Here is a 17,057-nt window from a genome sequence, read left to right on the forward strand (position 1 = left end):
GCAGTCTGTTGCTGTTCAAGTTGAAGCTCTTGCAGCTCTTCAGTGGTAAGCTGTTCCCTGTGGTCCTCCACCAACTCTTCCACATCCTCGCCACTCACCTCCAACCCCAGGGACTTTCCCAGTTCCAGAATTAGCTTTTCACATCACACACAATCTATTCTTCATGACATTGTTTTTCTTAAACACGCTGGGATTTTCTGAGTGATATACGAGTAAAGGCTTCACTTTGAAATCCCCACTAGCATTACTACACAACAAAAGAGTAAGCCTGTATTCCATAGGCTTGTGTCCTGGCAGTGCCTTTTCCTCCTGGGCAATGTTGGTCCTGTTTGGCATTTTCTTCCAAAACGGGCCTGTTCCGTCACAATTGAACACTTGTTGGTATTTGAATCCTTCAACCTTTACATAGTCCTGGAATTTGTGAACATACTTTTCAACCGCACATTTGTCAGAACTTGGAGCCTCACCATGCCTTACAACACTGTGTATGCCACTATGCTTCTTAAATCTATGAAATCATCCTTTGCTGGCCCTAAATTCACAAACTGCAGCACTTGTTCCAGGCATTTTCTTTGCAAGATCCTCATGCAACTGCTTTGCTTTCTCACAAATGATTGACTCCACAACACTGTCTCCCACTAATTCTTTTTACTTAATCCACAATAATAATAACTTTTCCATCTCTTCCATTATTGGTGTCATTTGTTTAGTTAGAAAAGCTACTCCTTTTGCAACATTAGTGTCTTTGATTTGTTCTTTCTTTGCCAGGATGGATGTAATTGTTGACTTATTCTTGCTGTACATCCTGGCAAGTTCCACCACCTTCATACCACTCTCAAACTTTTCTATCACTTCAGGCTTAAATTCCATGGTGTTTCCCACTTTCTTTACCACAGGAACTTTACTAAGAACTTTCTTTGGAGCCATGGATACTTTTTTCACAGTTGCACTGCAAGAACAATGGTAAACAAGCAAAATGTTTAGATGTATGAGCAGAAGCTTCCTCAGCCACCGAGAGAGAAAGCCAAATTGAAGCTCAAGCTGCCCCAGCCGGCAGATGGATGTGTCCAAAACGGCCAGTAACCGAGCGAATGGTCGATAACCGAGCACCGAAAACCCCACCAATAACTGAGTTGGCCGGTAATCAAACCTGCCGATAACTGGGGGTCCACTGTACTGTAATTGCTTTCGGTCCCAACCTTAACAAAATTGCCAGTAAGATATTGAGAATCCTGGTTATGCCTGGAGTATACCTGGAGAGGGTTTCGGGGGTTAACACCCCCGTGGCCTGGTCTGTGACTAGGCCTCAGGGTGGATCAAGGATTGATCAACCAGGCTGCTGCTGTTGGCCGCACACAACACGACATACGAACCACAGCCTGGCTGGTCAGATACTGCCTTTAGGTGTCTGTCCAGCACCCTCTTGAAGACAGCCAGGGGTCTGTTGGTAATCCCCCTTATGTCTGCTGGAAGGCAGTTGAACAGTCTTGGGCCCCTGATACTTATTGTGTTGTCTCTTATCGTGCTTGTGGCGCCCCTGCTTTTCATTGGGGGGACGTTGCATTGTCTGCCGAGTCTTTTGCTTTCATAGGGAATGATTTTCATGTGCAAGTTTGGTACAGTAGGGCCCCACTTATACGGCAGGTTAGCTTCCAGGCTACTGCTGTAAAGCGGAAATCGCCATAAAGTGGAACACCCTTTTTTTCCACTTATAAATGCATGGAAATACTATATAACAAGTTTACACTAACATATGTTAAGTTAGCAATAGAACTAGGCATTAAAAACTAAAAAAGTAAAATACACATATAGTACACTCATTACTTACCTTAAAATATTTGTAATCTTAATCTAGGGTGAAATGAGTAGTACTTATTGTAAGAAATCAAGTGTGGTATGTATGGTGGCCAGCCAGGCTACCATACCAGGCCAACCCACCCACACATAATATTCTATGACATTTAAGCATCCCATAGCGATAAAATGCATATACAGTATAGTTCACTCATTATTTACCTTAAAATATTTGTAGTTTTAATCTAGAGTGAGATGAGTATTTATTGTAAGAAATCAAGTGTGGTACGTATGGTGGCCAGCCAGGCTACCATACCAGGCCACCCCATCCACACATAATATTCTGTGACATTTAAGCATCCCAGAGCGATAAAATGCATATACAGTTCACTCATTACTTACCTTAAAATATTTGTAATTTTAATCTAGGGTAAGATGAGTAGTATTTATTGTAAGAAATCAAGTGTGGTATGTATGGTAGCCAGCCAGGCTACCATACCAGGCCATTCCACCCACACAATATTCTATGACATTTAACTGCTTGACTGTCGCAACCCCAAATCCTGAGGTGTCGCAAAAATTAAAACAAAAAAATTATTTTTTCTTATGAAATGATAGAGAATCTTTTCCCGATGGTAATGACACCAAAAGAACAAAATTTGATGAAAAACTGACGGAATTACGCTCTTGTGAAGTTAGCGACCTCAGCGATATTTATGAATCGACGATTTTACCCACTTTGAGCCTTATTTTCAGCTAATTCCGTTATTCCATTTGACCAAATTCATAACTATTTCTTTAGAACTCCATTTTTTCTATTGACTGAGTACAAGAAACTGCCCATTTACTGATTTCAACTACTCAATAACATGGTCAGAAATTTGCAATTTGGCCAATTTCACGAAAATTAAAAAATATGCCAATTTCAAAATAGGGTCTAGAATGAACAATGCAGACATTCCTGGCTCTAAAATAACGTTTTCTTTGTTCATCAGTCACGTCTCCAGGCCCCTCTGATATTACTCATGCTTTCTATTTTGAATTTTTATTCAAACAAAAAACAGAAGATTTACTGTTATGCAGACTACTGCAATATTGTAATAATTATATAAATAATGTCAACCCATTCATGACTGCATATTAGAATGGCTAGTTGGACTTTTATTGGACAATGACATCATTTGTTTACTTTTGAACATCGGCAAAAATCAAACATTTCCCTTACTTTGAGCTCCATTTCTAGGTTCTTTTTATAGTAAAACCAATGAAAATCACCTCTATTTCTATAATATGTTTTCCATTCTATCAAATGAGACCAAGAAAACGAGAATACAACCATAAATACTATATGAAAATACCTCTTCAAGGGGGGCTCCTTGGCGTGGTGAAGAGGCTCTTGGTCTGAGGAATTAGACCTGTCGGTCTACTTCCTCAGACCGAACCTAATTACCCCCAATCCCCCCCGTTCCCTATCCCATCCTCCCCATCCTCCCCTTTTTCCTTTCCTCCTCCTCCTCCCCACCCCTCCCTTTTGCCCTTCCTTTTTGGCCTTTGGTTTTTTTTTTTTTTTTTTTTTGTTTCCCCACAGGCACGCTAGTTCCTAGGTAGGGGAAAGGGTACCGGGGTCCATCCCATTCCATTGAGGTTCTTGGCGGTGGCGTAGTTTGCCGTGGAATCTGGATTGCCTGGGGATGTCCTGATCCCTCTCTGGTATCCCGGAGGGTGGCTTTGGGTGTCTCTCGGGCGACGGGTGTATCTCTGGAAGCCACCTTTCGGATTCCGGGGGTGGTGGCCGAAGGAGGTATGCTTTGTGGCGGATTTCCGGCCGCCCTATCTTTTGTCCACCGAGGTAGCTCGGCAGATGTGAGGTTTCTATCCCGGATTGCCGGTTTACTGGCATGATGCGTAGGATATGGCATGGGTTCCATGCTGCATCTGCGCTACTTGCGGTGCTGAGGTCCTCTTGGGCGCGGAGGGAGATTTCTGGCCCTTTCATTCCTCCTAGGAACTATCCCTCCCCGGTCCCCCCTTTTTTTATTCTTTTTTTTATTTTTATTTTCTTTTCTTCTTTTTTTTTCTTAAAAACAAAAAGAAAGAAGTAACCTAACCATGGCAGCCCTAGTCCATGAACCTGCTACCCCCGGGCCCCTTCTTGATACCGCACCCCGTTCTGACCCCGCCTTGTCTTTGGACCACTCTTCGGACACTCCTCATGCCTCTGTACCTCTTGCCGGTGCTGTTTCCTCACCAACTCTGGTCCCACGCCTAAACGCCAACGACAATTACCTACTGATGATACTTCTCCACCTTCTCGTTCTTCTCAGAAAAGATCGACACGTCCTTCACTACCTTTCCACGCTCAGTTTCAGACTGCACAATGGACTAAATTCTTCACTTTACGACTGACTTCCTCTACTGCCTATCTTTCTGACCACAGTATTGGCAAGGCACTCCTACGCCATGTTGGTAAAGATATTTCTTTTCATGCTCTTAAGAGCGGTACGCGCATCATCACCGTACAGAATGCTACCCAGGCTCATGAGCTTTCTCGTCTTTCCCATATCGATACTGTTCCTGTCACTATTGAAAAGCATCATTCCCTCAATTCTTGTAGTGGTACCGTCATTCTGCCCCATACCATAGTTCAACAAAATTTCCAGACATGTGGCACTGACATTCTTGAACAGCTGGAACTCCAAGATCTCCCAATCCTCAAGGTAGACACTTACGTTCTTCCTGCCCGCGGGCGGAGACGATACCCTAGCAATGTGGCTCATTTAACTTTTGACAGCCGTGAACTCCCATCCTCAGTTTATGTAGCAGGACATCGGTTACAAGTTCGAAAGGTGATCCCTACACCACAACAGTGTAGAAATTGCTGGCGATTTGGCCATCCAGCGAAATATTGCAGATCTATCGCCGAATGCCCAGTCTGTGGTGCCGATGACCATTCTAATACGTCTTGCAATCGACCTCCCTCTTGCCTTAATTGTCATGAGGCTCACCCTTCGTACTCTCGCCGTTGTCAAGTCTACTTAAACGAGCGGGAAATCCGTTACCTCAAAGAGGCAGAAGGTCTCCCTTATGCCATGGCAGTTTCTCATCTCCGCCTCCAAGGGAGACTACCTCGTGTTTCTTATTCCCGTGTTTCAAAACGTCCCCCCACTTCTTGTATCCCATCTTCTGCACCCACCTCTGTGGTTACCTCTCCCATAGTCACTCCTGTAGCTAATTCTTTTGCTGTCCTTGGCTCAGACGTCCCTACTTCAACGTCTCAGTCTGATCTCGCTTCTTCGTGTTCTCTCTCACAAGCCTCAGTAGCGACGAGATCTCGTATGACACCTCCTCCCAATCGTCCCTCTACTTCTCAAAAGTCAAAAAAAGGTCCGTTAACACCTCCTACCCATCTTCCACCTCCTCATTTTCCCTTCCCTGTCTCTGTACCTGGTTCTCCCCCTCTCACTGGCTCTGTTACAAGTGTAGAGGTTCACCCTCCTCCTCGTACTGTACCTTCCTCCCCTGTTCCCTCCCAAGTTTCTTCCTCTTCTGCCACCTCCCAGGTTTCTGCCTCTTCTGTCCCCTTCCACGCTTCTCCAATTCCCTCCATCCTTTTGCCCCCCCCCTACCTTGGTACAGTCCATTACAGTTCCAATCTTTACTCATCCTCCCCCTACCATTTCCAATATTGTCTCCCATACGACGTCTCTGAATTCTGAAACACTTGAAGCAATCTCTGAATATATTGCAGAGACCAAACCATCAATGGACACTGATCCACCCTCCGCTCCTTCTCTCTCCTCTACTCCATCTGCGCAACTCCTTTCTTCACAGCGCACCGTTCCTTCGCTGCTTGAACGTTTTCCACTGCCTCCGCATGTGGACTTTTCTAACCCCTCTAGTCCGTAGGAACCCTAACCTGCGGATTTCAGGTATCTTTATCATTGCCAATCATGGCCTATTTACAGTGGAATATACGCGGCCTCAGAGGTAATCGGGGTGAACTTCAGATGTTACTCTCCCAGTTTTCCCCTGTTGGTGTTTGCTTACAGGAACCAGAATTACACTCTGCTGTTATCTCTCCCATCTCAGGCTATAATTTATTGTATTCTTCAGATCCTTTTCCTGATGGGACCTTTAATGAAAGTGCCCTTCTTCTACGCACTGATATTCCGTACCATCAGCTATTTGTTCGTACTTCGCTGCATTACACAGCAGCCCGTATCCACTTGCATAGGTGGTATACGCTCTGTTCTTTATATCTCTCTCCTTCTCGGGCATTATCTATTCCGGATATTGCCTTTCTTGTTTTGTCATTACCGCCACCGATTCTGTTACTTGGTGATTTTAACCCTTTGAGGGTTTTCGTCGTACTAGTACGTCTTACGCGTAGGGGTTTTTGACGTACTAGTACGCATAAATTCTAGCGGCCTCAAATCTCGCGCGAAAATGCTGGTAGGCCTAGGTGTGAGAGAATGGGTCTGCATGGTCAGTGTGCGCGGTAGAAAAAAAATCTGGGACCCAGTGATGCATTGTGGGAATGCCCTCTTAGTAAACAATGTCCACCATGCCTCGCGGTAAGAAGCTCCTCACTCCTCGGCGAATTGGGACACTTTTGTTCCCCAGTGACAGTTCTAATAGTGATGGAAGTCCCAGTGAAGATGAGTTTCGTGGTTTTAGTGAGGTTTTGACCGAAACTAATGACCATAATATCGGTAATAGTGAAGAAAACCCAGACGACCCTCAGCCTTCCACCTCTGGTGCTGGGCCCTCGTGTTCACGTTCAGTTGTTCCAGAACCCAAGAGGAAACTTCTATTTTCCCAAATCCCAGACTCAGATGAGAGCATGGGTGATGATAGTGATAGTGAATATGAACTACAAGCTCTTCAAACTAGTTCCAGTAGTGATAGTGAAGTGCAATATTCCCCAGTGAAGCGTCAGTATATACGACGATATATGCGCTCTGGAAGTGTGCCATATGTTATACCAAGGGGAAGGAGTGTATCTCGGAGTACATCCCGTGGCTGTACAACAGGAACAGACAGTGAAAATGACGAAGATACTGTTGCAATTGGGATGGAAAATGTGCGTGGTGGTAGTGGTGCCGGCGGTGAGGCACCAGCAGTGGGCCATGCTGCCACCCACGCTGCCAGCCACGCCGCTGCCTCAGCTGATCTAGAACAAAGGCCACCATCCCCCACTCCCCCACCACACCAGCCTCCACAACCACAACCTCCACAACCACAACCTCCACAACCACAACCACCTGTCATTGTCCAGTACCCACCAGCAGACCGCACCTGGTATTGGCAGGAAGCTGTCAATTTTGTTCCAAATCCCCACCAGTTTGATGGCAGCCAAAGTGGAATACGGCCATCTTGTGCACTTGGGAACAATGCCACTGAACTGGAATGTTTCGAGTTATTCTTTGACGAACCACTGATGAAAAGTATTGTCATGGAAAGCAACACATACTACGAGTACACCATGGCAAACACAATACTTTCACCAAAATCACGTCTACACCAATGGAAGGAGGCAACTGTGGCTGAGATGTATCTTTTCTTTGCCACAATAATGCTTATGCCACATGTGTATAAGCACAAAGTGAAATCATACTGGTCAACAGACCCCCTGATTGCAACACCAGGTTTCAGTGATATAATGCCAGTGAATCGATTTGTGCTAATGTTACGTATGCTTCACTTCTCAGATAAAACCAGGCCTGACAGAACTGACAGGTTATATAAGATTAGGAATGTGTTTGTGTATCTGAAACAGAAATTCAGTACTCATTTTTATCCCTTCGGGAAGCTTGTAATTGACGAGTCTTTGATTCTGTTCAAAGGAAGAGACTCTTTCAAGCAGTACATACCAAGCAAGAGGAAACGCTTTGGTATAAAGTTGTTTGTGCTTTGTGATTGTTACAGTGGTCTGGTATTGGATATTATTGTGTACACTGGAAGTTATACATTGCAAAATACCAGGAAGTTATTGGGCATCTCAGGTGATGTGGTTCGAACAATGATAGAACCATACCTTGGTAAGGGGCATATATTATATACAGATAACTGGTACACAAGCCCCTCACTCAGTGATTTTTTGCGAGTGAACATGACAGATGTGTGTGGCACAGTGCGTGCAAATCGAAAACATATGCCCAGGTTTGATGCTGGCACTCGCAGAGGTGAGGTGCAGGCGTTTGCTGCCAATGACATCATGGCATTTCGGTGGCATGACAAACGAGATGTCACACTGTTGTCATCAATTCACCCTAATGAAATGGCAGACAGTGGCAGGCAGCATAGAGAGAGAAATGAACCCATTCTAAAACCTGCAGCTGTGATTGATTACACCTTCAACATGCATTCAGTGGACAAATGTGACATGCAGATTGGGTTTGCTGATTGTGTTCGCAAGAGTTATAAGTGGTACATCAAACTGTTTTTCCATCTTCTGGACATTTCCATGCTCAATGCTTATAATATGTATAAGATGAGCACCAGAAACAAACCACAGTACGGCGAATTCTGTTTGTCTGTCATCAGACAAATAGTATTCAAGTACCAAGGAAATGCACCTGCAATTGACCGCCCACCAAATTATCAACAACTACCTGCTCGTCTGAAGCATGGTGATCACTTCCTGGTAAAACTGCCTGCTACTGCTTTGAAGAAAAAGGCTCAGAAGAGGTGTTACGTCTGTTCACATACAAAAAAACGCCCACAACAACGCAGAGACACTCGTTTTATGTGTGAGGAGTGCAAAACTCCACTGTGCATGACACCATGTTTCAAAGAGTTCCACAGGCTGCAGAACTTCTAGAAACATGTCCTGTGACTGTATATGTGTATATAAAATATAGAAAAATAGTAATAAACAACATTTCATATTGTTTGTTTGTGTAAATATTTTCTGTAAACAAAATAATGACAACAGTGTTTACGCCCTTATTATGTAGTAGTGAAAAAGAAATAACTTACAAAATACTGATCATGTTGGCCTCAGAGGCCATAAAAGTTACTCAGAAAAAGAAAAATTGAAAAAAAAATTGAAAATAGTACATAAAAAAGTAAATAGAAAAATACCGGGTGACAGCAGTTGGCGATGTTACCATATGTTGTTCAATTTTGGCAAATTTCACACCTCCATATCTCGGTAAGTATTGACGTTAAAATTTTTTTGTTTAGCCTATAATGTTTAGAAAAAAATACTCTATTTTTTCATAAGAAAAAATAATTTTTTTTTTTTTGAAATTTGGCTGACCCTGAGAACGAGTTTCGGAGAGGGCCTGTCGACCCTCAAAGGGTTAATGCCCACCATTTCCTCTGGGGGGGTCTCACTGTGATTCCCGTGGCATTCAGTTAGAGGCTTTTCTTGCCACCCACCCCCTCCATGTTTTAAATACAGGTACTCACACCCATTTTGATCCTCGGACTCACACTCTCTCTTGCATCGATCTCTCAGTCTGCTCTTCCTCCCCTGCATTAGACTTCACTTGATCTGTTCTTCCGGACTTACATGACAGCGATCATTTCCCAATCATTCTTACTTCCCCTTCATATTCACCACCTCTTCGCATCCCACGCTGGCAATTTGATCAGGCAAATTGGAACCTTTACTCACACCTAACTGTTTTTAGAGAGGTTCCTTCTTCGTCCTCCATCGATGAGCTTTTACACCTCTTCTCGTCCTCCGTTTTAACCGCAGCTTCTCATTCTATACCCCAAACTTCGGGCAGGCATTCTCAGAAATGCGTGCCTTGGTGGTCCCCTGCTTGTGCTCGTGCAGTACGTTTGAAACGTGCTGCATGGGGCAGGTACCGGTACAATAGAACCACAGAGAGACTTTTTGATTTTAAGCAGAAGCGTGCGATTGCTCGCCGTGTCATCCGTGACGCTAAACACACTTGCTGGCGAGATTATGTCTCCACCATCACCTCTGCTTCCTCTATGAGTGCAGTCTGGAAAAAAGTACGAAAACTGAGTGGTAAATATTCTCCTGACCCGGCTCCTCTTCTGCGGGTTGCCGGTGTTGATATAGCAAACCCACTAGATGTTGCCAATGAAATTGGCAATCATCTGATCCATATTTCTCAGGGACTCCATCTATGCCCCTCATTTCTTTCCTCAAAGTCTGCCAGAGAGTTAGCACCCTTGGACTTTTCTTCTCTCAGAGAAGAACAGTATAATGTGCCTTTTACTCTTCAAGAACTGGAGGCAACACTCTCAGCTTGCCGATCATCGGCAGCTGGGCCCGATGACATTCATATTCGTATGCTACAACATTTACATCAGTCAGCCCTTGCAGTCCTATTACGCCTTTACAATCTTATTTGGTCACAAGGAGTTCTTCCACAGCTGTGGAAATCCGCCATTGTTCTCCCTTTCTGCAAACCAGGCAGTACGGGACATGAAACCTCCCACTATCGTCCCATTGCTCTTACCAGTGCAGTTTGCAAAATGATGGAACGCCTAGTAAATAGATGTTTAGTGAGGTATTTAGAGACACACAACAGTCTCTCCACTCGTCAATATGGCTTTCTTAAGGGACGTTCTACCATAGACTTCTTACTACGCTTGGATACGTGTGTTCGTAATGCCTTTGCAAATAACCACTCAGTCATTGCCATATTTTTTGACCTTGAGAAGGCATATGACACAACTTGGAGGTATAATATTTTAGCCCAAGCCCACTCCTTAGGCCTTCGAGGCAATCTACCATCCTTCCTTAAGAATTTTTTAACTGACAGGCATTTCCGTGTTCGGGTTAATATTGTGCTCTCCCCGGACTTTATCCAAGCTGAAGGTGTCCCCCAGGGATGTGTTCTGAGCACAACACTTTTTCTCCTTGCTATTAATGATTTGGCCTCTAGTCTTCCATCAAATATTTGGTCATCACTCTTTGTTGATGACTTCGCTATTGCCTGTGCAGGCGCTGACTGTCACCTTATTACAGTTTCTCTCCAGCATGCAGTCGACCGTGTTTCCAATTGGGCCACCACACGTGGGTTTAAATTTTCCAGCACTAAAACCCACCAAATTACTTTCACTAGATGCTCTGTCATATCCGATCATCCTTTGTACCTCTATGGCTCCCGTATCCCTGAACGTGATACAGTCAAGTTTCTGGGCCTCCTCTTTGATCGTAGGTTATCCTGGAAACCTCACATTACCTCTCTGAAGGCAACTTGTCACAGCCGGCTGAACCTTCTTAAAACCCTTGCTCATCTTTCATGGGGAGCTGATCGTCGAACCCTCCTTCGCCTACATTCCACCCTTATTTTATCGAAACTTGATTATGGTGACCAGATCTATTCAGCGGCATCTCCTGCTACTCTCTCTAGCCTTAACCCCATTCATCACCAAGGATTACGTTTATGCCTTGGTGCTTTTCGCTCTTCCCCTGTCGGGAGCCTCTATGCAGAAGCGAACGTTCCATCCTTATCCGATCACCGTGATGCCCATTGCCTTCGCTACTATGTACGCTCTCATGATCTCCGCAATCCTTCCATTTATAGAATGGTCACTGATATTAGTAGACATTCTTTATTTATTCGCCGCCCCTGTTTACTCCGTCTCTTCTCTCTTCGCCTTCATTCGCTCTTGTCTTCTCTTCAATTACCACCTTTCTATGTACATGTAGCATCTCACTTTTCCCTACCCCCCTGGGAAGTTCCAGCTGTTCGAGTCTGTTCTTTCTCTCTCCCTTGCTCGAAAGCCCAACTGTCTACGGTCGCTTCCCGCTCTCTTTTTCTTAACCACTTTCACTCTCATTCTCATGCCATTGCTGTGTACACAGATGGCTCTAAGTCTTCTGACGGCGTAGGATTCGCAGCATTGTTTCCGGACAGCGTCGTACAAGGGCATTTACTATCTTTGGCTAGTATTTTTACTGCTGAATTGTATGCCATCCTTACAGCACTTATCCACATTGCATCTATGCCTGTGTCATCATTTGTGGTTGTCTCAGACTCCCTTAGTGCTTTACAGGCTATACAGAAGTTTGATACACCTCACCCCTTAGTCCTCCGTATCCAACTTTGGCTACGCCGCATCTTTACCAAGCATAAAGATATTGTTTTTTGTTGGGTCCCTGGTCATGTTGACGTACAGGGCAATGAACAGGCAGACACTGCTGCGCGGTCAGCAGTACATGACCTACCAGTTTCATGTAGAGGTATTCCATTTACGGACTATTTTGCTGCAATATCTTCCCACCTTCACACCCGTTGGCAACAACGTTGGTCTACTATGCTCGGCAACAAACTTCAATCTATTAAACCGAGTATAGGTTCCTGGCCGTCTTCTTATCACCAGTGTCGAGGTTGGGAGACTACTCTCTCCCGTCTTCGCATTGGCCATACTCGTCTTACTCATGGATATCTCATGGAGAGGCGCCCTGCTCCTCTCTGTGAGAATTGCCAAGTTCCATTATCAGTCAGCCACATCCTGTTGGACTGCCCACTTTATCAATGAGCACGCAGAATTTACCTCCGTCGTCGTCTTCGCTCCGCTGCTCTCTCTTTACCTTCCCTTCTCGCTGATGGACCCACCTTTCATCCAGACTCTCTCATTGACTTTTTGACAACAACTGACTTACTTCACAAATTCTGATACCTTCAGCCCTTTCTACTTCAATCTCTTGCTACCCTCTACCCCCGTACTATCCTCTGCCCCGCTGTTTTCTGTAACCTACTGATCATCCCTCCTCCCTTCTGCCATCCAATACCCTCGCTTCCTTCCCTACCCTGCAGCGCTGTATAGCCCTTGTGGCTTAGCACTTCTTTTTGATTATAATAATAATATATGAAAATAAACCACAAAGTCGACATTTTAATTAAAAAAAACCGGTCTGAGTTTTTTTTCTCATTATGCACTGCATGCTGCAGGATTTTTTTTATATGGTGCACACTAACCACACAGACTCATTCTCTCACATGTGGGCCTACGAGCTTTCTCCTGCTTGATTTGAAGGCGCTAGAATTTGAGTATACAGTGGACCCTCGCCTAACGCTATTAATCCGCTCCTGAGAGCTCAATGTTAGGTGAAATTATCGTTAGGCGAATTAATTTTCCCCATAAGAAATAATGGAAATCAAATTAATCCGTTCCTTACACCTCAGAGTATGAAAAAAAAAAATTTACCACGTGAAATATTAATTTTAATACACACAAACTGAAGAAGACATGCACAGTTACATGACACTTACCTTTATTGAAGATCTGGTGGTGATTGATGGGATGGGAGGAGGGGAGACTGTGGATGGTGTTAATGTTTAGAAGGGGAATCCCCTTCCATTAGGACTTGAGGTGGCAAGTCCTTTTCCGGGGTTACTTCCCTTCTTCTTTTAATGCCACTAGGACCAGCTTGAGAGTCACTGGACCTCTGTCGCACAACATATCTGTCCATAGAGGCCTGTACCTCCCGTTCCTTTATGACATTCCTAAAGTGTTTCACAACATTGTCAGTGTAATAGTCACCAGCACGGCTTGCAATAGCTGTGTGAGGGTGATTTTCATCAAAAAAGGTTTGCACTTTAAGCCACATTGCACACATTTCCTTAATCTTTGAAGTAGGCAACTTCCTCAATTTCTCTATCCCCTCCTCCGAAGCAGTTTCCTCAGGTCTGGCCTCTTGCTGTTGAAGATGATCTAGCAGCTCATCAGTGGTTAGTTCTTCATTGTCCTCCTCCACCAACTCTTCCACATCCTCCCCACTAACCTCCAACCCCAAGGACTTCCCCAATGCCACAATGGATTCCTCAACTGGCATAGGATTCCCAGGGTTAGCCTCAAACCCTTCAAAATCCTTTTTGTCTACACATTCTGGCCACAGTTTCTTCCAAGCAGAGTTCAAGGTCCTCTTAGTCACTTCCTCCCAAGCCTTACCTATAATGTTTACACAATTGAGGATGTTAAAGTGATCTCTCCAAAACTCTCTTAGAGTCAATTGAGTTTCTGAGGTCACTACAAAGCACCTTTCAAATATAGCTTTTGTGTACAGTTTCTTGAAGTTGGAAATGGCCTGCTGGTCCATGGGCTGCAGGAGAGGAGTGGTATTAGGAGGCAAAAACTTGACCTTAATGAAGCTCATTTCCGCAGAAAGTCGCTCTGCCACGTCTGAAGGATGACCAGGAGCATTGTCTAATACCAGGAGGCACTTAAGGTTTAATTTCTCTTCAATTAGGTAATTTTTCACAGTGGGGGCAAATGTATGGTGTAACCAGTCATAGAAAAAGTCCCTAGTGACCCATGCCTTACTGTTTGCCCTCCACAGCACACACAAATTAGCCTTGAGGACATCGTTTTTCCTGAACACACTTTGCAATCACCACTAGCATTGGCACACATCAAAAGAGTAAGCCTGTCTTTCATAGGCTTATGTCCTGGGATTGCCTTTTCCTCCTGAGTAATGTAGGTCTGGCTTGGCATTTTCTTCCAAAACAGGCCTGTTTCGTTACAATTAAACACTTGTTCAGGTTTCAGTCCTTCACTGTCTATGTACTCCTTGAATTCCTGCACGTATTTTTCAGCCGCTTTGTGGTCCGAACTGGCAGCCTCACCATGCCTTATCACACTATGTATGCCACTGCAATTCTTAAATCTCTCAAACCAATCTTTGCTGGCCTTAAATTCACTCACATCACCACTAGTTGCTGGCATTTTTTTAATTAAATCATCATGCAACTTCCTAGCCTTTTCACATATGATCACTTGAGAGATGCTATCTCCTGTGCTATCTGTTTTTTGTTTATCCACACCAATAACAGTCTCTCAACATCTTCTATCACTTGCGATCTCAGTTTCGAAAACGAAGTTGCACCTTTGGCAAGAACAGCTTCCTTGATTGCCGTTTTCTTGCCCACAATAGTAGCGATGGTTGATTGGGGTTTTGTGTACAACCTGGCCAGCTCGGAGACACGCACTCCACTTTCATACTTAGCAATGATCTCTCTCTTCATATCCATAGTAATTCTCACCCTTTTTGCTGTAGGGTTGGCACTAGAAGCTTTCTTGGGACCCATGGTGACTTACTTTGCAGGTGCAATCACTACAAACGCTGTGATAATATGAAATGTTCCGATTGTATGTTTGGATGGGACTGCGGTGGCTGGCTGGCTTGTAAACACTGGCACCCACGGGGCTAGCGAGGTGCGCTCAGGCCACAAGTGGATGCGTCTCGAACGGAACGAATAGCGTTGGTCGGGTTTTTTAGCGCTAGTTGAGGCAAAATTTTTGCGTTAAAATGTATCGCTAGTCGGATTTAACGTTAGACGATGCCAACGTTGGTCGAGGGTCCACTGTATTTATTTGTAGGAAGTCAGTGTAGGCAGCAGTAGAAGTAGGTACGGTACACGTATGTAGCCCCCCTGGGCTACACTACACAGCCATATTATTACACTACACAGCCATATTATTACCATGTTCTCTGAGTTTAATCGTTTCTTACAATTACCTTTAGATGCCATCATAAACAAAGGGAGAAGTAATAAATAATTTATGCTGAGAATTGTAAACAAACGCATATGAAGGGCAGTTACTGGGCGTGACACCCGATTCACAGTTTTACGTTGAATTAGAGAAAATGTAATGTTTACCCTCCACTCGATAGCATATAAACATTGTATGTTTATATGCAGTGTAATGTGTTTCTTATATAATTTTGAAGAAAATATCATAGATGGACTAATGAAAATGTCTATATTAACCTAAAATAAGACATTTAATGTGCCCAAGAGTGATTATTAAACATACATCGCCTATAAACATTGCATGTTTTTATATACTATGTAATGTGTTTCTTTGGGCCCATGGTGGCTTATTTCGCAGTTGCACTGAATAAACAACCACAAAAAACAATGGATTATAATGAAATGTTTGGATGAATGCACAGAGTCTTGCTCACTCACCCAGAGAAACATACCATACTGACTCACGAACGTGGCGTGCCTGCTACACTCCCTGCCTTCCTGCTACACTCCCTGCATGCCTGCTACACTCCCTGCATGCCTACTACACTTCCTACATGCCTGCTACACTCTGTGCATGCCTGATACATTCCCTACATGCCTGCTACACTCCGTGCATGCCTGCTACACTCCCTGCCTTCCTGCTATACTCCCTGCCTTCCTGCTACACTCCCTGAATGCCTGTTACACTCCCTGAATGCCTGTTACACTCCTTGCGTCTGTGCCTGCCTGCCTTGAATTCTATCTTGTTTCTCTCTTTACCAAAGGAACTTTACTAGGAACTTTCTTTGAGGCCATGGTTACTTATTTTGCAGTTGCACTTAATCAGTAACCTCCACAAACAATGTATTATAGCGAAATCTTTGGATGAATGAGCAGAAGCTTCCTCACTCACCCAGCCACACTGACTCAGGAACGTGTGAGTGGTTGGCGGCCAGCGGGTTGATGCGTCCAGTATGGCAGATAAGCGAAATAATGGCTGATAACTGGAAGCCAAAAAAAACGGCCGATAACCGAGTTTGTTGATAAGTGGAACAGCCGATAACTGAGGGTCCACTATCGTTTCATTAAAAGGCACTTGCTTACTAAACATTCCTTGTATGAGTATACATTCAGTATAGTATATATGTACTGTATACCTACTTGCAAAGGTGTCATTGTGGTATTTACTTGTTTGAATTATGCTTAAATAACATTTGTTACTGGCTAGAAACCACTTCCATTTTATTAGATGGGGGATCGAGGCCGTGGAAGAGGAAAAGGGAAGCAGAAAGGCAGTGGTGGACTATGGGAAAGTTCAAGGAATAGCCCACTCACAGCAAACGAAGGATTTTGGGCTCATGATGCCTTTGAATCGTCATCCTCGCAGCACCAGCCATCAGCACGTAGCAGAGCTGGGGGTGGACGAGGTAGCGTGCAGCTTCCTCAGAAGGGAGCCGACAAACAGAAGCCTAAAGAAGAGGAAACAAAGTGAGTTATGCTATATACAGTATTTGGTGTAGCAATTTAATAATATTTAAGGGAGAGAATTGGAAGTCAGGTATATTGTCATGTATTTAAAAGAAAAAAACTGTTATAAACTTAACAGACATTAGTAAACACCCACTGGAATACAACAAGGTCTTTTTTAGACTCCATGACGAGGCCTCAATAAGTAACTTCACAGCAGAGCTAGGTACGATTGACTGGTATACAGAATTCTCCAATGCCAGTGGTATCGATGATTGGATAGACATATTTCTTAACAATTTACTTAGACTATATAACAAACATTGTCCCACAAAAACAAAACAG

General features: G+C 44.1%; 1 protein-coding gene across 2 annotated transcripts in view; it reads left to right on the forward strand.

Moving 5' to 3' along the window:
* Positions 1 to 17,057, forward strand: part of LOC128692007 (NF-X1-type zinc finger protein NFXL1) — a 204,499-nt gene that overhangs the window by 29,465 nt on the left and 157,977 nt on the right. For both annotated transcript variants that reach the window (XM_070085222.1, XM_070085223.1), the window contains one exon: positions 16,495 to 16,733. In XM_070085222.1, the coding sequence (XP_069941323.1) occupies positions 16,495 to 16,733 (239 nt within the window). The remainder of the gene's footprint in view (positions 1 to 16,494; positions 16,734 to 17,057) is intronic.

Source organism: Cherax quadricarinatus, chromosome 15, assembly GCF_038502225.1.
Source record: "Cherax quadricarinatus isolate ZL_2023a chromosome 15, ASM3850222v1, whole genome shotgun sequence".
NCBI classification, from domain to species: Eukaryota; Metazoa; Arthropoda; class Malacostraca; order Decapoda; family Parastacidae; genus Cherax; species Cherax quadricarinatus.